At 41.5% G+C, this 22,523-nt stretch overlaps 1 protein-coding gene across 3 annotated transcripts; it reads right to left on the reverse strand.

Moving 5' to 3' along the window:
- Nucleotides 1-1,092: 1,092 nt before the first annotated feature.
- On the reverse strand, nucleotides 1,093-21,021 carry FAM92A1 (family with sequence similarity 92 member A1). Of its 3 annotated transcripts, none has more exons than XM_015409852.1 (9): nucleotides 20,787-21,021; nucleotides 17,012-17,138; nucleotides 14,376-14,444; nucleotides 12,937-13,038; nucleotides 11,777-11,782; nucleotides 10,308-10,412; nucleotides 8,757-8,870; nucleotides 4,582-4,701; nucleotides 1,093-1,937 (listed from the first exon to the last, which is right to left on the reverse strand). In XM_015409852.1, the coding sequence occupies exons 1-9, from the start codon at nucleotides 20,816-20,818 to the stop codon at nucleotides 1,857-1,859; spliced, it is 756 nt and encodes a 251-aa protein (XP_015265338.1). In that variant the 5' UTR covers nucleotides 20,819-21,021; the 3' UTR covers nucleotides 1,093-1,856. The 3 variants fall into 3 exon arrangements, with proteins under 3 accessions (XP_015265338.1, XP_015265337.1, XP_015265336.1); XM_015409851.1 differs by having other exon boundaries at nucleotides 16,904-17,138; XM_015409850.1 differs by having other exon boundaries at nucleotides 1,093-1,940; nucleotides 16,904-17,138.
- Nucleotides 21,022-22,523: the final 1,502 nt, after the last annotated feature.

Consider the following 22,523-nt stretch of genomic DNA (forward strand, 5'->3'; position numbering starts at 1 on the left):
ATAATCAAGTCACAATTTAGGATCAATAGTTCTTGCTTTATATAGCCTCTAAAGAGGGTATATGTAAAATCAGAAATAAGTAAAACAAACCATCAGGCAGAAAGAATGGTCTTTATAATACTGACATAATGTGTACATTTTGGTATGAGCAGAAATAACAAGGGAAATACTCGTACATCACAACAGTCAATTGTGTGTCCATATGAATGTAAAAATAACATTTTTTTGTCCACTAGTTCTGTAATGTGGAAGGCACTTTCGTGTAAAATACTGAACTATGCTCGGGGAAAAAACTGTTTAGTGATAATGGTCAACTGTGTTTTTGCAGGGAATTTAGCTAGAAAAATAGAATCGTAGAGTTGAAAGGGGCCTCCAGGGTCATCTAGTCCAACCCCCTGCACAATACTGGAAATTCACAACTACCTCCCACACACACCCCAGTGACCCCTGCACCATGCTCAGAAGATGGCAAAAAAACCCTCCAGGATCCCTGGCCAAACTGGCCTGGAGAAAAATAGCTTCCTGACCCCAAAGTGGCGATCAGCATTTCTCTGGGCGGGTAAGAAAGGGCCACAAGAACTAAGCACTGATGCAACCCTCTCATGATCTGCATAAGTTCAAAGAATCAGCATTGCTGTGTGATGGCCATCTAGCCTCTGTTTAAAAACTTCCAATGAAGGAGAGCCCACCTCCTCCTGAGGAAGTCTGTTCCACTGAGGAAGTGCTCTATTAGAAAGTTCTTCCTAATGTTTAGCTGAAAACTCTTCTGATTTGATTTCAACCCGTTGGTTCTGGTCCGACCTTCAGGGGCAGCAGAAAACTTCGCATCATCCTCTATGTGACAGCCCTTCAAGTACTTGAAGATGGTTATTATATCACCTATCAGTCATCTCCTCTCCAGGCTAAACATACCCAGCTCCTTCAACCTTTCCTCATAGGACTTGGTCTCCAGAGTCCTCACCATCTTCTATTGCCCTACTCTGGACATGTTCCAGCTTGTCCATATCCTTCTTAAATTGTGGTGCCCAAAACTAAACACAATACTCTAGGTGAGGTCTAACCAGAGCAGAGTAAAGCGATAACAATCACTTTGCAAGATCTGGACACTATACTTCTGTTGATACAGCCCAAAATTGCATTTGCCCTTTTTAGCTGATCTAGATGCAACTAAGAATTTGGTTTGGGGGTATAGGGCATATTGGATAAGAAGAATTTGGGAATAATTTTGATGAAGGCCCTTGCAGACCCATTGATTGCTTGCTTCCACTATAGTGGGTTAGTGTTGTAGACCAGTGGTTCTCAACTGGTGGTCCGTGTGCCACCAGTGGAACACAGAAGTAGTCAGGTGGGATTCAATGATTTTATAACAGTTACTAAAAAATTGTTCTCCCACAATCCCAGCGTTTACCTGCAGGTATGAAAGGCTGCCTGCTCCCACCCATATCATGGATTGTCCATCTGTGATGTTTTTGCATGCTAGTAGTAATAACAGAATCCTCATAAATATAGATGTCCTTGTCAGAAATAAGTGGGCTTTTTGTTTCTCTTGTGGTAGGACCTGGGTACTCTTATAGAACAACTGGTGGGTTGAGAACTATTGTTGTAGACACACATTTTCACCGACGTTCGTGATTTACTTGTAGAGGTTATAAGACTGAAGATGTAGCCTTTATTAGGGTCCATGGTCTAGTACAACTCAACCAACAACAGAACTGCTTGTTTAGATAAGATTATGTTAATTGAACCCAAAGGTTGCTTATTCTTTATGGTAATTTTAATGGATAGTCTCAAAGTCTTAATATGAAGCATCAACACAAGTACTTCAGTTCGAAAAAAAGGTTTTCCAGTTACTAAAGCTATCTTTCATCCTTTGTGGTTTCTGAGTCCTCCTCTTCCTCCTCCTCCTCTTCTTCCTTTTTAAACTGATTCTTGGAAATCTGCTACCCAGAGTATAATAAATCAGATTTATTTTGTAACAGAGTCTTGGAGAAAACAGGACAGAGTGTAGTCATTCTGTTCTGAAGGCCTTTTCTGAAAATCTCTTTTACTACCTAATTTTTACAATATTTTCTTCAAGAATAGAAATAAAAACCATTGTCAGATAAGGTATGTTTGCACTGGCCCTTTGCTGTTGGTAGATATGTGGACTCTGGTTGTTAACATTTTTCTGCTCTGATTTATTAACATTTATTCTTGCTCTTGATAACTGATAAAGAAAATGCAAATAGTTTTGAGGGTAGAAAGTCCTTTTACAAACAGATACAAAAACCTGCTTTTACAATTCATGAATGACAGTAACTTAGTCCATTGAAGTGGCTGTGCTGTGAATAGTACAGGAGAGAAGAACAAAGTTTGAGGCAAGTGGCACCTTTAAGACCAACAAAGTTCTATTCAAGGTATAAGCTTTTGTGTACATGCACATGAAAGCTTATACCTTGAATAAAACTTTATTGGTCTTAAAGGTGCTACTTGACTCAAACTTTGTTCTTCTGCTTCAGACCAACACGGCTACCCATCTGAACTTCTACTGTATAAGTCAATGTGGGAGTAAAGATATGAAGTGCCAGGAAAATAAAAAAAACATTTGTGAAAACAACTTTTTAGGCCTTTTTTCCCCAATTTTTCCAACAGAAAAATTGGAAAGTGGGAGTACTGAGAAAAAAATCTGAAATATTTTCTTTCAGAATGAAATACTTTTAAAGACGAGGTGTGCATGCTGTAAACAGATACAACTCTTAAATACAAGATGCATTTCTGCACCTAGAATACCTAATTATCATGAGGGGAGCATGCAGGGTGTTACTACCTCTGTTGCCCTTTGGCATGCGTCTTTCCATCTCTCCCTCCAACTACTGTGCACATATACCCCCCAGCCTGGGTAATAAGTAGCTTATGCCCTTACGTGCTGGAGGGAAACAAAGATCAGAAGGAGGTGGGAGGAGAAACTACCAAAACCTCAGGAAATTTTTGAAAGGTTCATTGAGAATTCATCTCTCTCTAACCAGTAGCCAAAGAGGGGAGAAAACAGCATCTAACTGGAACTGCATCTACTTGTGCGATTATTATTATTATTGACCCTTTGTGGGACCCATTTTCTGACCAAATAGCATGTATTATGTCATTTACCACAAAGCTCGTGTTTTCTGTTTCTCCTAAGTTTTCTACTTTTCAGATAGCAAAAATTAAGGTTCATGTACTAAGGTAGCATAGGGGGTATCCGTTTGCAGTTTTCTCTCAAATATTGGGTATATTTTCAGTTTTGCTTATAGGAAACTAAAGTATTTAACTTCTGATAGGACAGTAAGAATTGTATATATTTCAATTTTCCACAAAATGTCTTTTTTTTAAAAAAAAAAAAGGGAAAAACTTGGTCCCCCCACCGGCTTCAAAATTTTAGAATTTTTTTAATCCCTATGTGGAAGAGAAAGTCTTAGCCGAAGACAGATTTCAAAATCAGTTACGATAGCTGCATTATTGATGCATCTATATGGGAGTCTATGTCCTAGACCTTAAGTCAATTAGAACTGTAAGGGCCTTTTAGAGAAGAGTTGTGATATCGTCATGTGATATGTAAGTCCACTCATTTTTACACTCAGTTTTAAGAATGAAAATCTGGATATCAGTGAATGTTCCAGCTGGAGCTGGCAGGAGAGGGGAAAGAATATGACAATTTTTTTAGAAGAAAACATACACACATACACACAGAGTATGTATTGAATACACTTTCAAATTTGCACCCACTATTTTTACAAATGCTTTGTAGTGATCTGCTTTCTGCCTTCTTCACTTTTGAAGGGTATTTTGTATGGATAAAGTACTTTTTTCACCCACAGTTTAAAAGGGCACTAGGCACAAGCTATAGTTACTTCAAGTGTGAAACCACATTCTGTTTTATTCCCACAACTTTCCTGGTTTTGCTTAAAATTATATCTACTGGTAGACACAAAAACTTGCATTTTGAAATGTCCTGTGAAGTACTGCTCAAGTCATAAGGCATCTGTCTGAATGACAGCCAGAACATTTGGCTAGGTGAAACACGCATAGAAAATACAAAAACTAAGAATGAGTGTCTAATAAACATATTGGACATCTAGAGATGTAAAATTTCCAGAAATTTTGAAGCCACCGAGAAAAAAACATCCCTCCGGGAAACAATGGGAAAATTGAAATATATCAAACCTAAACTATTTCTGCTGATTGAACATTAGATTCTGTCCTTGTGATGGAAATATATACATAGAAATAAATTTAAAAATTGCTGTACCCCCTAATACAAGAACATGGAAAAAAGCATAGCTGTAAGAGGTAATGACTAACAAATCTGAATTTTTTTAAAAATTAAGTTCTTGCTTTAAATTACTGGCTTGGGTCCAAAGTGCTATGTGTGGAGTGAGGCTTATAGAATGATATTTTCCCCAAATCCCTCCTCTTGGTGCAGCCCACGGAGTCCCCTGAAATTCTGCCATGTTGGGGCAAACTGGAATGGAGGAACCATTACCCTGGCAGACAAGATCCCATGGGTCTAATCTAGAGTTTATCCTGAAACCTTTGGGGTGAGGCAAGTCAATATTTCTATTGTACCTGAACTATTCCAGTGCAAGATTTGGATGAACCAGTTCTCTGGAGAGGAGACTTTGAATTTGCACGTACAATGTCCAGACGAGACTGATGCTCTGGAGGATAGAGAGAGCTCCGGAACACCTGTTCAGCAACAAATTATTTTCATGTTGTACATACTTTAGATAAGAGGTTTCAACTTCTTGCCGCAACAACCCTTTTCAAATTGGTAACCATAGTATTTTGCATATTGCATTGGATTCAGGGGAAGGCTCTAGAGCATACATGCAGCTCATGTGGGACACTGGGCAGATCTGGGATGCTTTCATAAATGTGATCTGGGATACATTTGCCTACAGCCACATATTATAGGCAATTATGGGTAATGGAAGACAAGGTGTTTTTTTTTTAAAGGGACGTTTGTCCACCTTTACTAATCTTGCTAAGGAACGAAAAAATAAATTATGATATGCCTCAATAACTGGGTCCTATGCAGGAACAAGAATCCCTAACAATTCTGAGGGACACAGTCTGAAAACTCCACTTCGAATAACTAGATAACTCAACCTGCAACAGAAAGTGATGTTCTTAGATATAAATTTAACTTATTTAAGTAACATGCATCATATTTTAAAACATCGATACCAAACTGCTTGACTGGCCACTTAGAAGAGAGGGCTAGATTGTAAGGAAGTTCTGGAGAATGTGGTTGACAGCCCCGTGGAAAGTATATGGGTGGAAATAAGGGGAGGTAGGACAAAGGGTATTGTTGTTGGAGTCTGCTACAGACCACCGGACCAGGGACAGGAAATGGATGCTGCCCTCCTTGAACAGATTGGTAGAGTATCCAGACATTATGGGAGTCTTCAACTTCCCCAATGTGTGCTGGGAGACAGGCTCAACAAAGCAACAAGAATCACGCAACTTCCCGACCTGTCTGGCTGATCTTCCTTTTTCAAATGGTGGAGGAAGCTACAAGGGGCTTGGCCATACTGGACTTAATATTAACCAACAGGGAATAATTGGTAAATGGGGTGAAGGTGGTGGGGACCTTAGGGGGAAGTGACCATGTCCTCCTTGAATTCTAGTTGCTGTGGGGGGGGGGTGTCAAGGAAGTTCGTAGCCAGATTTGTAGGTTAGATTTTCATAGAGCTGACTTCAATGAAATCAGAGGCTTGATGGGAGTCATTCCATGGGGGAGTGTGCTGGAAGGGAAAGGAGCGAGTGAAGGATGGGCTCTTCTCAAATATGAGCTTTTGCGAGCTCAAGCCCTCACTGTTCCAGCAAGATGGAAACATGGTAAGGGCTCCAAGAAACCGATGTGGATGAACGTGAGCGCTCCAGAATAAGCTAAGGGAGAAAAAGGAAATGGAAGGAAGGTCAGACCTCTAAAGAGGAATATATGAGTTACTAGGTACTGCAGATCAGCCATCAAAGAAACCAAAGCTCAGTATGAGTTGGATCTGGCCAGGGGGGCTTGCTACAATAAAAACTTCTACAGATATGTGAGAAGCAAATGCAAGGTAAAAGAGGCAATTGGACCGCTTTTTGGGAAAAAAGGAGAAACTCTGGTGGAGGACAGAGAAAAAGCAGACAGGCTTAATTACTTTTTTGCCTGTTTTCTCCCTGAAGAACTTGAGCGCATCTAGAGATGGTAGAGGACATGACAGGACACCTGAGTGTCCAGTTGACATTGACAGGGAGGTTGTGGAGAGGCACCTGGCTGCACTGGACGAATACAAATCCCCTGGGTCAAATGGTGTGCACCCAAAAGTGCTCAAAGAACTTTCTAAGGAACTTCAAGAGCCTCTGTCCATCATCTTCAAGGCCTCCTGGAGGACTGGGGATGTGCCACAAGATTGGAGAAGAGCGAATGTTATCCCAATCTTTAAGAAATGGAAGAAGGATGACCCAGGAAACTACAGGCCAGTCAGTCTGACTTCTATTGCTGGGAAGATATTAGAGCAGATTTTAAAGCAATCGATCTGTAAGCATCTGAAGGACCACTTAGTGATCCGGGGAAGTCAGCATGGTTTTGTCCCCCGGTTCTTTTCAATAATTTTATCAATGATCTGGATGAAGGAGTAAAAGGGCTACTCATTAAATCTGCTGATGATACCAAATTGGGAGAAGTAGTAAATACTGAAGAAGATAGAGTTAAAATTCAACAAGACCCGAATACTCTGGAGAAGCGGGCAGTTGCGAACAGGATGCAATTCAACAAAGATAAATGCACAGTATTACATCGGGGCCACAAAAATGTCAAGCACAAATACTGGATGGGGGATACATTTCTAGGGAGTAGTGTATGCAAAAAAGATGTTGGGGTAAGAGTGGACTCGGGGTGAGAGACAGTGTGATGCAGTGGCAAAAAAGGCAAATTCAGTCTTGGGTTATATTAAAAGCCATAGCATCGAAATTGCAGGAGGTCATAGCCCCTCTATATACTGCCTTGGTCAGGCCGCACCTGGAGTACTGTGTGCAGTTCTGGAGGCCTCACTTCAAAAAGGATGTGGACAAAATCAAGAGGGTGCAGAAGAGAGTGACGAAGATGATCAGGGGTCTGGAGACTGAGCCCTACGAGGAAAGGCTAAGGGCCTTGGGAATGTTCAGTTTGGAGAAGAGGAGATTGAAGGGGGGACATGATTGCTCTCTTTAAATATTTGAAAGGCTGTCATTTGGATGAGGGCAAGGAGCTGTTCCAATTGGCAGCAGAGGATAGGACCTGAAGCAACGGGTTTAAATTACATGCAGAAAGGTATTGGCTGGATAGTAGGAAAAACGTTTTCACGTTCGGAGTGGTTCAAGGTGGAATCGGATGCCTAGGGAGGTGGTAAGCTCCCCTTCACTGACAGCTTTCAAGAAGAGGCTGGATGAATATTTGTCAGACATGCTTTAGGCTGGTCCTGCATTGGACAGGGAGTTGGACTAGATGGTCTGTGTGGCTACTTCCAACTCTATTAATCTTTGACTGCCAACAGGGACTAGATTAAATGAGAAGCTCACCACTGCACCTTATAGTGGGATCTTTGATACTCATAAACCAGGAGCCCATAGATTTTAGTGCAAAAGGGTGACCAGGTTCAGCCAGAGCATCTGGCTCCCACTGCCAAAGAGACAAACCATTTGTTTTTTTTTAAAAACATGGACTTTCATCTAATGATCTCCAAGCAATTAATGAAGCTCCAGCTCTACTCATGTTCCTCACAGATAATGTGTTGTTGGGTCCAGTCTCCAAGTACAGAAGGTTTGCTTACATTAAGATTTAAACACTGTGTTTTGCCTTTCAAGATACTTCTATACTTTTCCACAGGTATTTGTACTTCTGCAGTCATTTTCAATCCAGTGAAAGCCATACTAATACTGTACTTATGTGAACAGATCCCCACAGAAAAGTCTCTAAACAAGAGTGATATCCCTAGGGTCTGCTTAATGTTGGACATGAAAAGCTCACAAGTACAAATCTATCTGACCCATCTGACAGTCATTCTGTTTCTAATATAAAAAGACAGTGCTAAGGTCTTGAAATAAGTCTGATTCATTCAAATGGGACTTGAAAAAACGAGCAGTTTTGAAGTTTGAGGGTTTTTTGATCTACTTATAAGTGTGGGTATTTTTAAGTCATCACAGAAAATCCCATATTTTCCTTAAAGTCTCTAAGATTAATAACACAGCTATTGATCTTTAATATTCAGATTGTTTGACAATGCACTTGGTGCAGACAATTCATATCTGAGTACCCAGTTACTCACCCACACTTTATTTTTTGTACCTGTGACTAAACCTTTAATCCACTGAATGAATCCAAATCATCGCCAAAAGAGCAAACCCACTGCAAGCCCTGTGACCCATTCTCCCTAAAAACCTGCTCCTGAAGGTTGGGGGACCTGTTTGAATGTTTTGGGATGCAGCACATCTTCCTGACTGTATTGGGAAGAGTGTATTTGTCTGCCTTCCCATGTAAACACTTGGCTCTGTTTTCACAGTAGCAGGTGAAGGAAAGTGGTTTGGATCTAAACCAACTGTCAGGCTATATCAGTTAATTTTATGCCAACATCATAACTACATTTACATCAGGGAAACCCCATGCCTTGGAATTAAAGGTTACATGTATTTGTGCAGAAATACCTACATTTGGACTACTGTAGGTTTCCTGTTAAAAATGTACCTCTTTGTAGGAGGTTCAACTGGGCTCTTACCTCTAAGTCTTCATTCTCATCAATGTTTTGTATAGCATGGTAGGCCGCAGTGTAAATCTCTAAAGCTTTCCCATGGAATAACATCTCGATTGCTATAAATTCTGAAAATATGTTCTAAAAACAAATTAAGATAAAAGCATTACATGCAAGCCAACCTTTTTTCCTCTGATGTAAAAGCCTGATAATAAATAACTGGAGTTGTCACTATGTATAAAAGTATTAGCCTAATTCACTGTAACCCTTGAAATTACAAAAGGAAAGTATCTTTTAAATAGTATCCCTTGTTCAGTAGGTGTTTAAGCCCTTCTTGTTTCAGTCAATGAAAACCTTTACTGGCATAGATTGAAAAAGAAAACAACAACATAGGAACCACAGATTTTAAATATACAAAGATCGTCATCCCACCAGAGCTTTAACCTTATATTCTCGAACCCTCATAGAAATAGAGCGAAATCTTGCCACTGCAAAGGTGATATGAGGGCAGAGATCTGATAAAAGGATACTAGTCTCTCTTCTGGACAACTGTATCTGTTGATCAAAAGGGGGCTGATTAGGACATCCTGTAGTTTATCGTAGAAGTCACAACTAAGCAAGATGTGTGTTTTCCTGCTACTACATAGACCGGTCCTTTCAGGGTAGGGGACATTTGCAAATCTACCATAAAGGACCACAGATGGTAAAGTGTCAAAATTTGCAGGCATAAAAGCTTGTCTTAATGGTGGGCCTTCTTATTTTTCTAGTGAAAGGTAACAAGAACTGAAGAGGAAAAAAAATACATACTGAACAGAAAATAAGATTGTTATAAACCAAGTCATGTCAACTTGCAGTAGGCAAAAAGTTTGGATTACTAAATGCTTGTTGATTATACTGATGCCACAAACTACACTGATTGAATAGAACTACTTATGCTATTTCCTTCAAGATATACACAAAAATTCCATTGGTGCAAATGAACTTTCTTCTAGTGAAGGGCAGAGGGGTTGCCATGAGTTGGATGCAATGATCATGAGCAGCAGTGCTCTGCTCGTAGAATTGGGCTTTCTTCCCTGCCACTGCAGATCCCCACAAACTGCCCAGTGCTGTTCCTGGGGGTCCCAGAGCCCTGACAGTGGGAAGGGGGAGGAGGGAAGATTCAGCTCTGCAAGCCAAGGACTCAAGGATCACCGTATCTGTCCCAAAGCCTCCATTAATTGTAATAATTAAAGATGGGACTAAACAAAATCAGTGGATTTTAATATTTATGTCATGGTCCAGTTCTAATTGTTATAGTGCCTTGTATTTATACGCTAAGCTGTTCAATATTTACTTGTAAAAAGATGCAGAGCTTTGCTGTGGATGGATGTTTGGCATCCTGAAATTCTAAAAGTCCCCAATTCCACTTCCCCCCTCACAAACACAGTTTTTCTGCTTTGGAAATTGAATATGAATTGACTTATTTCATTTTACCTACTAATGCCTGTCAACTGGGGAGAATTAGTTTTCCTTATTATAAAAAAGGCACTCATTTTCCGAGCCCTTGCAAGATTATTTTACATACAGTTCTATAGTCACCTTTATGTCTTTTATTTTTTGTTTTTCAAAGTTGTCAATGGTTTCCTCCAACAGTCGACTTGTTCTAGTAGCATCCAGTGAAGCTCTCTGTAATTCACTTTCAGCCTTAAAATAACAATGCAATTTATTACTGTGCAAGTTAATGTATTAGTATGGTGTACAATCTAGAACCTACCAGTTAGGCTGCCCTGGAACTGCATGTGAATACAATTGTCAGACCTTGGAGAAAAGCTTCCAAGTATCAGTTTTTAACATCTACAATTCCATGCTCTGAAACACAAAGCTACAGGCTGCGATAATAAACTGTTATCACTACTTTAAGATTATTATAAATTGCATATCTAGCAAAATTATCTGGAAGATATATACAAGTGCAAGGTTCCTGCATAGTGGATTAACATCTTTAAAGGACACAAACACAAAAGATCACACATGTATTCCAGATTCATTCAGAAAAACTGTCATTCCTTTGATCCATATACTTCAGTTCACATGGATGTATTATTCCATATATTAAGCAATAGAAGGGAAAAACTTTCACCGAGTATAAATGTGATCACATGTTAAAGAATGAATATCTATGTCAAGTGATCTTAAATTTGAAAATGGATGAATTTGGGAGTTCATAAAGAGCAGATAGTAGCAAAACTGGGAAAGGTAAGCAAGTGGTAGCAGACAATTTAGAGTATCGGAAATTATGGTAGTCCTGGAAAGATGCTGGGTGGGTAGGAGTTTGGTTGACAGAAAATGAGGTTGGTCCAGACACAGAAGCAGCATAAAGGAAATAAAGGGGAAAGGGTGGGCTGGTACCAGAAGTGCATCACACAGCAGAAAGGTCAGGAATGCTGGATGAAGTGTCATTTGGGTGTGAGGTTAGCTTAAAGGTTTAAGACTAGGAGCCACAGGCTGATTCAAAACAAGAATGACTTACGAGACATTGCAGAGAAGATAAATATGACTATGATAAAATGGAAAGAAAATTTTAGATGGGAGGTATGGAAGACAGAAAGCAAGTAAGACTGAAGCAATCTAAACTAGAGATTGCCACAGTAAATACAAAGAGACAATCTTTAAAGATGACATTTTAGGGGCTCACTCAATGCTATTTCTCTCTTGCCTCAAGGAATTTCAACACTCTACTTCTATACTAGAAAGAAAGTGACAACCTCTCAAGACTGCATTTCTAAAACAATAAACTTATTTTCAAAGCAAAAAAGCTGACCATTAAATGTTTATATATGTTCACAGCTTTTTCAAACCCCACTTCCGCTGAAAGCAACTGAATAAGATTGCAGCTGATGACATCTGATGTCTGTTCACTTCATTACAACAGTGGATTATAATAATTTAGATGTAAACAATCAGTGGCATTGCAGTTTCTGTTCAGTATTCACAAATGTGCAATGAAAAATCTAAAATAAGCATTAGAAGATTTTATTTTGATATTTTGTCTCAGATAAAAGACTAACCTGTGACTGATGTTGGCAGTGAAGGAAAAAATTATTTTTAAGTTACAGAAAATACTAAAACCCCTTTGGACATTTTAGACACACATTGAATCTTTCTCTCTGCAACTCAGTGGTTTTAATCCAGGCAGCTTCTTTACTCAATGTCACCCAACTCCCCTCCCTACTACAGTCCGTATTCCACATGGTGTTTGTCCATTCAGCTGCCATGATCCCCTACATATTTCTTTTGGTGACCAAAAATAATTCCCTCCTTCCTTTTTCAGCAGTGGAGAAGCTGGCAAGATCCAACCAATGGATTCCTCGTATCTTTCTGGGTTAGATCCCGTGCAAAATATCTGTTTGCACTCACTCTCTCGCATAAGCAGAAATATAGGAAATTGACTGCAGTAGCCACTTGCACTAAATCAAAATCTTGTGCAACCAATTTCGGGACACTATGATATACCAGGAGAAAAGCAATAGGTGTTGCATAAGATCTTGTGCAAGTGCAACTGCACCAAGAAGGGTTGCCAGACCCCCTCCTTCTGACAGGCCCCCCTGCTGATCAGCTGGCCGACAGGGGGGGAACTTACCCCCCAAAAGAGGGAGATCCATCTGACATGTTGCGATATGTGAACGTCACTGATTACATGACCTGAAAGTGACATCATCACATGTGGGATGTCAGGACAACGCTCTGGTATTTGGGCAAAAACTCTTATGGCAGAAGCTAAAGAGTTTTTGCCCAAATACCAGAGTGTTGCCCTGATATGATGACATCATTTCCAGGTCATGTGGGCAGTGACGTAGAAACATTGCTGTACATTGGATAGGCCTCTTTGCTGTTCTCAGTAAGTCCCCCCCCCCTCCCCACCTGTTGCCGGGAGGGACCTGGCAACCTTAGCACTAAAGCTGTTTACATTTCCTCACGTTCAGCGCTGGATCCAAGCCTCTGACTGTCTGGTGTATTATGGATTCACATGCATTACAAATTACAAAAACCTGCATATTTAGGAAGCAAAATAAGTCAGTGTACTTCCCAACAGTTTTCTCTTAGTAGAAGACCCACTTTTTGATTCATTCTGCTTTCCTAATGTGTAGCATAGTTATATAGTAAGAATATCTATTCACTTAAAAAATGTTAAATAATTATTTCTTGTGTTCAAGGTTAGAAAGGATACAATAATGTGCCGATCTGAGGGATTACGTTGACGGGTCCTTTCCAGCTGAGACAACTGTTTGGCTTCTCGGTTCTTTGCTGTTAAAGCTGCTTTGAGATCCTCCTGTAATTAGGTTTAAGAAGCTGAAACATGGTTTCTTGCTCATTTGAATTCCCTGATAAATCATCAGCAAGCCAAACCACTTTTACAAATATTAACAGAATATAATTTTATGCACTATTTGGGGCATATTATGATTTCATCAAGATCAGTTTATGAATCATGATATGGATTTCTTCTGAATTTTAAGAAATGCTAGCGATTTTACTTAGGATGTAAAATTGCAGTTTCTGAATAGAAGAGTGTAGATTAAAGGCCAAATAATATATTTAACTCACAGAGGGGGGAAAAGAAAAGAAACCACACCTTTGAACCTTGTCCATCTTATCTATATAGTAAATCTTCAGTTAATAATTCCAATCAAACGGAGTAGTTTTTCTGAGTCAAATAAAAACCTTATTATTTAAGCACAGCAGCACCATGGGAACAGCAGCATTTTTAACTTTCCAAAAAGGAAGTTTGCTATGAGTTAAAAAGCCAGATTTGTTTCAGAATCTCCAAGGTTATATTACTATTCTTGATTTCACAAAGTACTTTACTTATTGACTTACTTTATATGCTTCTCAACCAAATATGTTCTTGGGGAAGCTTACAAGGAGTTAAAAGGAGAACCCACAATGAAAAAAACAAAAACATAAAAATAACCAACACAAACAAAACATTAAAACAAAGGACAGGATTGGAATTTTTCAATGTTGTTTTAAAAACAGTACCATTAATACTTTAAAATGTTGGATAGCATTAAAAAGAGAAATTAGGTAAGTCACATAATATCAGATTTTTTAAAAAAATCCTGCCAACGAGAAGGAAGAGGAGAAACAAAGGCCAATAAAACTGGTACAACAAATATATTTTATCTGACTCCCAAAACTCACAAGCATTTGATAACTGGAGTACTGCAATTCAGAAAATCCTGTTTCTTGTATATAAAAAAGAAAAGGAAGCAGGGCACCTGCTTTAGGTACTGTGGTCCCAAGCCACTTGGGGTTTAAAGGTGATAACTAGAACTCTTGAGCTAGCCTTGGAAACAAACAGCAGCCAGTGCATTTTCCTTTGAGATTGGCAAAATAGGTTCCTTCTAGGTAGAACTGGTGAGTAATCTGGCTGCCACATGTTGTGCCAACTGAAGCTCTTGAATCATCTTTAACAGCACATTACAGTAATCTATCCTGGATGTGATCAGAGCATAGATAGCCATGGCCAAAGCTGGCCTTTCAAGCAAGGGCTGCAGCTGGTATACTATTGTAACACTGCTGCCTTATATCAGAAAATTGGTTATTCTTGCTTCTCCTCTGGAAAAGGAAATTCCTTAAGAATATAAAACAAAATCCACCACCTACTCTCTTCAGTTTTACAATGGTCCCATAACATTTCAGGGGTTCAACCACTTTAGCTTCCAGTCTTTCCACCTATAAAGAAAAGCAATAAAGAATAATCTCAGTTGTATATTTTGGCTACAAATTTTAAACTGTGTCCCACTGACTTAAATGCAGTTCAAAAATACAAAAAGAGGCACCTCAGATTGAGTAGTAAGGATATCCAGATTGTAAACTACTGTACAAATTTAATCTGTGCTTTTTTTTTTGCCATCAAGTCACAGCTGACTTATGGCGAAACCCATAGGGCAGGGTTGTCGAACTCATTTGTTATGAGGGCTGGATCTGACATAAATGTCACTCTGTTGGATCAGGCCATGTGTGTCATAAATTGTAATGCTGGGTACTGGAGATATAACTGTATAAAGGACAGCAGCTGGTAAGCTTCAAGCTGGTGTATCCTCGCTGCAAGGTCCAATGGGCTGAGAGGGGGGTGCAAAGGAAAACTCATATGGGTGGACTGGAGAGCCAGCAGTGCAGCATTGGGCAGATGCTCCCACACTGCTTGACTACTGCAGACGAGGTTCTTCCACCATGCTGAAGCCACAATTGGAGTGGCTTCCCCCACTCCCTCCAAGCAGTCTCCTATTCCCTCCCTCGTACTAGTTGCTCGTGGATTGCATTAGAGCCCTGGATGGGCTGGTTCCGGCCCCTGGGCCTTATGTTCAACACCTCTGCCATAGGGTTTTTAAGGCAAGGCCTCCCCGCATCATGACTTGTATTCCTTGGAGGTCTCCCATCTAAATACTAGTCAGAGCTGACCCTGCTTACCTTCTCAGATTGGGCTATCCAGGTCAGTACAGGATCTGCACTTTACTTGCCTTAAAATAGTTAATTAATCATATGCTTTAACTGAGAGATTAAAAGGAAATACAGTTGCCATATCACCCAAACACCAGCATAACTGCATTTTTGAGACTCCAAAGAAGGTATGGCTAAAATTTAGCAAACACAATTACTTATTGTCAGAAGGAAATATTTCGTATTTCCTTATTCTGTTTCAGTAATACATTGGAATCAATAATCTCAAGTTTGCAATCAGCTCTCCCTCCCATTAAAATTGGCCTCCATCAACTAAACTGTAGGGTCAAGAGACCTTCGTACCTTGAGAGGAGAGAATGAAGATTTCCAGTCACTTCCCAGAATTAGAAAAGACACCTTTAGACATTCATCTGCTAGTCTGACATATTTAGTGCTTTACAACTGTTGACCTTATAACCTTAACTTGTTATTTAGTGTCACTTTGCATATCTCGAACATCATCATGTTACATGTTAATTTGCTGTTCATTCTCTGGCTATAAGTCTGAACATTCCCTGCCATTCTAATGTATTCGATAAAGTGTGCATGCACACTAAGGCTTGGATAAACCTTTGTTGGTCTTAAAGGTGCCACTGGATTCTAAATTTGCTCAAACCTTAGTTGACCAATAGAGCTCATTAAAATTACATAAGATATGTTTTCAAAGACAGGACTTTCTGGCAAGGCATGAGGATGGGAAGAAAATAAGCAGAGAAGAGGCTGGGCTGACACTAGGCTGTGAAAACGTGACTATCAGCAGCTGTCTCAAAGATAGAAAAAAGGCAATGATTCCCTCCATCCGCCTAGACTAAGAGGAATCACAATTTGTATCCACCCCTCCCAGAACTGTCTCCTGCACTGGCCATTACATTGTTTCATTTACATAGTATTTTGTATTTTGCACATGGTTATTTCCTCTTTCTTTGCTATCCCTTCTTCATTTTGTATCTTATCAATGACATTATGAACTGTTACAGCAAGGTCTATTCTATTCTTTATAGCACTATAATGTATTAAGTGCTTAATAAATACATGCCTGGTAAAAGTAATGACAGGAGTCGTAGAAGAAATACTGGAATCATGCAGGATACTCTAGCTCTTCCTCCTGATCACTGAAAACCTTGCCTAGACCCTCGTGTCTGCCTTGAAATTTGTCATTCGCTATTGACAAGCACCATTTGCATCTAAGTAAGTCCAAAAATGGTAACACTTTTCCTTTTGAGAGAAAAACTCAGCGCTGCAGGGCACAATCCAGAGAAGCATATACAAGGCCAAGTTCCTTCCTTCTAGCCTTAGCCCCTCAGAAACTACAAGAGCAAGAAACACAGCTATACTCAGATCAGGCCAGAATGTGGGGAAAGGGAGAAGCAATACACAGAAAGGGATGAACAACGGCATCAGCATGGACAACAAACTGCTTATTATGTTACTGGCAAGGATGCCTACTTTTGAGCCTGCATTGGATAATGCCCACCGAGATCAAATCTCGCCCCCACAGTCATATCAAATGCTTTCCCAGTTTGTGCAAATTGTAAACACCCACAGACATTTGCCAGAAAAAGCGCATTTGCCAAGCCCATAGTATTTATTTTTACTCAAAATGGATAAAGTGAAGTGTGCTAATAATGGAGATGGTCTATATTTTAATATATCAATATTAAAGCATAAAGTGTACAAGCTAAATTTTATACCTCAGCCTGGCGGTAATCTTGAAGTTTGGAAAATTCAGATGCAAAATTTTTTAATCCAAGCTTTAAATTTGGTGTTTCTGTTGCAGCATAAACATGTATCTCATTTACCAGGAGATCTGCTTTGTCTCGCAGTCTGGCTGTTTTTCGTACATATGCTGCAAATATTTGGCACAGTTCACCAAAATGTTTTTCCACATTTGACACAGCATCCCGTATTTGTCTAGTCTGATTGTCCCTAGAGAGAGAGAAAGAAGGGAATGTGATAAAGTCAGACTGGGTTGACACAAACCACAATTTAAAAAACACTACAGCTAATGTTGTGATCTTAAGCTGGGGGGGGGGGAGAAACACAACTGATTTAGTTTTAAATTCTCACAAGAGCTCAAAGTAGGAAACACTTAATATAGCATCACTCTAAGAATAAGGAAGTCCTTTTCCTAAGTGAAATCTAAATCACTTGTTTAGATCCTGTGGATCTGTTCCTAGATCCTTTCCTATATGGAAGAGGCTCTTCAAGCAGAATGGATCTGTGGACTCCAACCTAGTACTTGCTGTTATCAATTAAATGTCTGTCTTTCACTTTCCCCAGGGAGCTCCAGGTGTAATATGTGGAGTTGGATGCTGCCAGCATTTTCACTCAGAGGAAGGCTTTTGCCTCTATGCCTGTTGTTGGTCTTCTGTGGTAACTGGCTAGTCACTGTGAGGATGCTTGGCTGGATGGACCACTGGTTCGATCCAGCAAGGCACTTCTTAGGTTAAGCCTGCATTCAGTAGGATTTAGCTTTAGATAATATAGCATGGAAACTACTGAGGGCTATGTTTTCTGGGGAATTCCCATATCTATTTCCCTTTTCAAAGGCAGTGTGCATTTACCGTATAAAACAACACATATGTTAATAAACTAATGTGACTCTAAAGTACATTCTGAAGCACAGGCATCAAATAGAGGACTGGTGACTGGTCCCGCCATAACTTCCACACTGACTTACACATAGTTTCACAAGCTTGCCAGATGCTGCTGCATGAGTGCACAATACTTTTTATACAACCACAAGCAAAGGAGGGATTTCTGCATACTTGAAGGTTCCCTGGGTATTCAGAAAAATACTGCTTGGTAAAAGATGGTCTAATCAGAACAGTGTGCTCACTGCCCTCCATGAGATGCTGCCTACTGAGGGCAATTGTGTGTCAGGTGAGGAAAGGGAAGGGGCCAGTCTGCAAAATCTTTTAAGAACTTGGCCTTTTTATATTAAGTATCTCCCCCTCTTTAAGTTACTTACAGCCCCTAACAGTTTTAAATATTCTGGACTAGGAGAAAATAGGATGGGGGAATGCATGCTGAGACACTTGTGATATCCTGATTGTACCACTCAGGTTTGGGGCTCCATAAACAAGCTTTGTTCCCCTAGCACTGACCCTCAGCATTCAGCAATACTAAGTGATGGGGCTACAGCACAAGACTCTGTTCCACTGTATCTGATGAAGTGTACTCGCACAAGAAAGCTTATACTGTGAATAAACCTTTGTTGGTCTTAAAGGTGCCACTGGACTCAAACTTTGTTCTGCTGATTCAGACCAACACAGCTACCCTGCCAGAAAGACTCTTTAGTGTTAGGGCTATATAATAAGGATGCTATGCATCTTGCTCTAAAGTCCAGCAGTTTCACACAACTGTATTGAGGGACTCCCTGGGGACGCAGAAAAGCTCATTACTCTCCAGGAACCAAGGAATGTTGAGGATAGGTGAGTGACACTTGGGGGTTATGTATAGTACCTATACATGGAGATTAGATAGGGGACCTGCAGGGAGGGTGAACAACATACTACAATAGCAAGAGGGTGCTGGGCTCTTGCGGGGGAGTCACATACAACTTGCTGCAATCTCAGCAGTCATTTTTATATGGAAATTGCTCTGTAGCACTAGGTTGCTAAGGTTTAGGGCTACATGAGCAATAAATAACTAGCCTTGGACCCCAGGTCTTGTATTATACAGTAATGGGTGGGCGTATGCAATGCTCCCTCTAAGCTGTGGAGTCTTGTGAGCAAAAATTCTACTTTGTGAGCTACTGGCATTAAAGCTGTGAGCGAGCTATTTGGCTACTGCATAAATTAGTTTGTTCTGAGCTAAGACAAAAATGTGTGAGCTGGAGGCTAAAAAACTGTGAGCTAACTCAGTTTAGAGGGAACACTGATTATGTGTGAGAGGGTGAGACAGGATTTCCCAAATGTTCATAGTATACAACTGTTTAAATATTATAGATTATTTTACATTTAGAATGCACTTTACACATTTTGTTGAGGCTTGTCTATGGTACAAGCTGAATTTTCCAGCAGGCCTCCCAGACCAAAGTCCAATTTTCTGTTTTCTGGACCAACCCCTACGGCTCAGACATTCATGGACAGAAGAAACAAACTCTGGAATCTAATGATGGCCACTTATTTATTAATTAAAATATTTATATCCCGCCTGTCCTCTTGGTTCATGGCAGTAACTTGTTATGTTCTTCCTATCCAGAAACTGCTTCTGTATTATCACACAAAAGGACCCCCACATGTAGATCACCACACACAGTAGCTCCTTGTCTTCCAATTTGGAGGTCAGCACGGTGGCATAAATTAAGGGCTACAGGTAGCAGAAATGCCTTTTCCATCCCAGCACCAAGATCCTAAATAGCTAAAGGAACTAAAGATCTCCACAACCAGAGGGAGCAAGCCTCTGAATAGCACTGCTAGAAGGCAACATAAGGGAAAGGTCTTGAACTTTATGTCCTGTCGGTTAGCCTTGCAGGATAACCACTCCACAAAAAGGATGCTGAACTAGATGGACTACTGGTCTGATGATTCAGCAGTGAACCTCTGATATTTATGATCATGAATAGTAGAAGTACTCCTGAAATCAATGGGATTACCTTCTAAATAATTGCCTTTATTTATTCTGGGGATTCAACACACACACACACACACACCTCAAGTCTGAATTCACAACCATGGTAATGATCTGTATTGGTTGTGGGTCCTAAAGAATTACAGTGATCTCCAGACCAGAGAGATCAGTTCCCCTGGAGAAAATGGCTGCTTTCGAGGGCGGACTTTATCTACAGGATTATACCCTGCTGAGGTCGCACCCTTCCCCAAATCCTGCCTTCCCCAAGCTCCACCCCAAATCTCCTGGAACTTCCCAACCCAGAGTTGGCAACCCTGCCTCCTGTAAGCATCTTTAAAAAAATGTGTGCGCACAAATTTTGGAGCGAGGAGGCATACAAACACATGCACCCACGCACACAGCGCAGCGGGAATAAATAACCGTCACCCCAACGGCCGTAAAATGAATGGGGTTGGGCAGTCCGGAGGACAAAAACTTTCCACCATCTGCCTTCCTTTGCGGTAGGCACAACCAGCAGCGGCAAGGGGAGTGTATGTCTGTTTATCAACAGAGAGACTGGGGGAGAGGCTCCCGATTCCCTCCATACTTTAACTTGGTCCGAGACTCGTTAGGGCCTTGCCCGAAATCTGTCAGGTAAAGCGACGCTCAGGAAAAGGACCCAGAGCACGCGCAGAGCGCCCCCCTCCGCCACGGAGCCTACGCGGCGAGGCTGCGCTCCTGGCAGGCCGCTCGGCGCACGTTCAGCCCCATCCTTCCCTCCCAGTACTCCTCCGCCCTCCTGGAGCACATCCAACTGGGGCAAAATGTGCCCAGAGAGGCGCCTGCCCGCTCTCCCCCCGCCCCCGGCCGGTATCCCGAGGCGAACAACTTTCCCAACCCAGGCGCGGCCCCTCAGGTCTCAATTAAGCGGGATCCTGCCCTCGGCGAAGTAAGAGAAGGAAGGAGGCGAAAGCCTCGGGGCGGCGCCTGGGCCTCTTGCCCTGCGGGCGCAGCCGTTACCTGGCATCCACCCCGCGACCCAGCATCAACATGGCGGCGGCAGCGAGGACGACGGGGGTCGGGAGACTAGGCGCGCGCGCTCGGCTGCCAAGCAGTTGCCATGGAATCCGAGCGCCACCCTCCCGGCCGTCCCTCGGTTCTGGGAGGCGGTGGGACGGGCGCGCTTCCTCCGCGTTGGTCCTGCACTCCTCGTTTGGTGCTGTTGTGAGGGACGAAGAGCGCCGCGCGTTTTTTGCATGCTGGCAGGCTTCGGCTTGGCTGACAAAAGGGGGTATTCCACTGGGACGACCCTGTATTGCGCTCTGACTTGTGCACGGGGTGCATCTGTTGCATCACTTCTGTGGGCCCAGCGGGCTCAGAGTAATACTAGTCCTGCAATATCGGCAAGTGTCACTTAGGAAAATGTAACAGAGAATCCCTCATTTATGAAACAACCAAGGTTTATAAATGGAATTTTAAAAGAGTGGGCAGGAAATGTTTACCTCCCTTTCTCTTGATCACCGTTGGCAGTTTTGGCCCATATGATGGAGGCCGAAAGGGTTCTCTTCTCCCTGTAGTTGGAAGGGCTGAAGAACTGGCTGGAGAGAAAAGAGGCACCATGGACTTCTTCACTAGCTGCACTTAGCCTATGCTGGCATAAATCAAAGTTGGGTGCTGGTATACTTGGGCTCCTCCCCACAGACCACACTGGGCCTGGGCTGGCAAAAGATGGAATGGGTTTTGCCACGCTTTTCCTTGCCAGCTGCACACCACTGGGTTGGCAGGGCAAAGTAGAGCACCACTGTGCAAGTGTAAAGTTTATGAAAATTCTGAGGCCACAGGAATTTTGGGTGGGAGGGTGGATATGCAATATTTTCCTATCAAATCTGAAATTATTTTAACAACTTAAAATGTATCCTTTATACCTTAGTTAGCATATATAAATAAACTATCGGGCATATTTATGGAATTTAAAAGTATAAATGCCTTGGTTTTCTGTAAGAAAAATAGCAGTTATTTATTTATTAGATTTTTTTTTAGTTGCCACTCACCTGCAGGGTCTTGTGGTAACTTACAACATTAAAACCAATAAGGTAAAAACAACATAAAGGTAAAGGTTCCCTTGCTCGAAAGCCGGTCGAATCCGACTCTAGGGTTGCGGTGCTCATCTCCATTTCAAAGCCGAAGAGCCAGCACTGTCCGAAGACGTTTCCGTGGTCATGTGGCCGGCATGACTAACGCTGTTACCTTCCCACCGAAGTGGTACCTATTGATCTACTTGCAATTTCTTGCTTTTGAACTGCTAGGTTGGCAGGAGCTGGAACTAGAGACAGGAGCTCACCCTGTCTTGCGGCACCTGGGTCTTGAACCGCTGAACTACTGACCTTCCACAGCCTGCAGTTCAGCGTCTTAACCACTTGAGCCACCGCAGCTCACCAAAAACAACATAAAAATATTAACATTAAAATGTTAATGTTATCACCATAACACTATTAAAGCAGCTCAAACACATGGTTACCCTCATAAGAACATAAGAACATAAGAGATGCCAATGTTGGATCAGGCCAAAGGCCCATCCAGTCCAACACTCTGTATCCCACAGTGGCCAGAAATACCAGTGCCATCAGGAGGTCCACCAGTGGGGCCAGGACATTAGAAGCCCTCCCACTGTTGACCCCCCCCCAAGCACCAAGATGACAGAGCATCACTTGCCCCAGAGTCCCTATCTATACCTTGTGGCTAATAGCCACTGATGGA

Source organism: Gekko japonicus, unplaced genomic scaffold (assembly GCF_001447785.1).
Source record: "Gekko japonicus isolate JY-2015 unplaced genomic scaffold, Gekko_japonicus_V1.1 scaffold47, whole genome shotgun sequence".
Taxonomy (NCBI): domain Eukaryota; kingdom Metazoa; phylum Chordata; class Lepidosauria; order Squamata; family Gekkonidae; genus Gekko; species Gekko japonicus.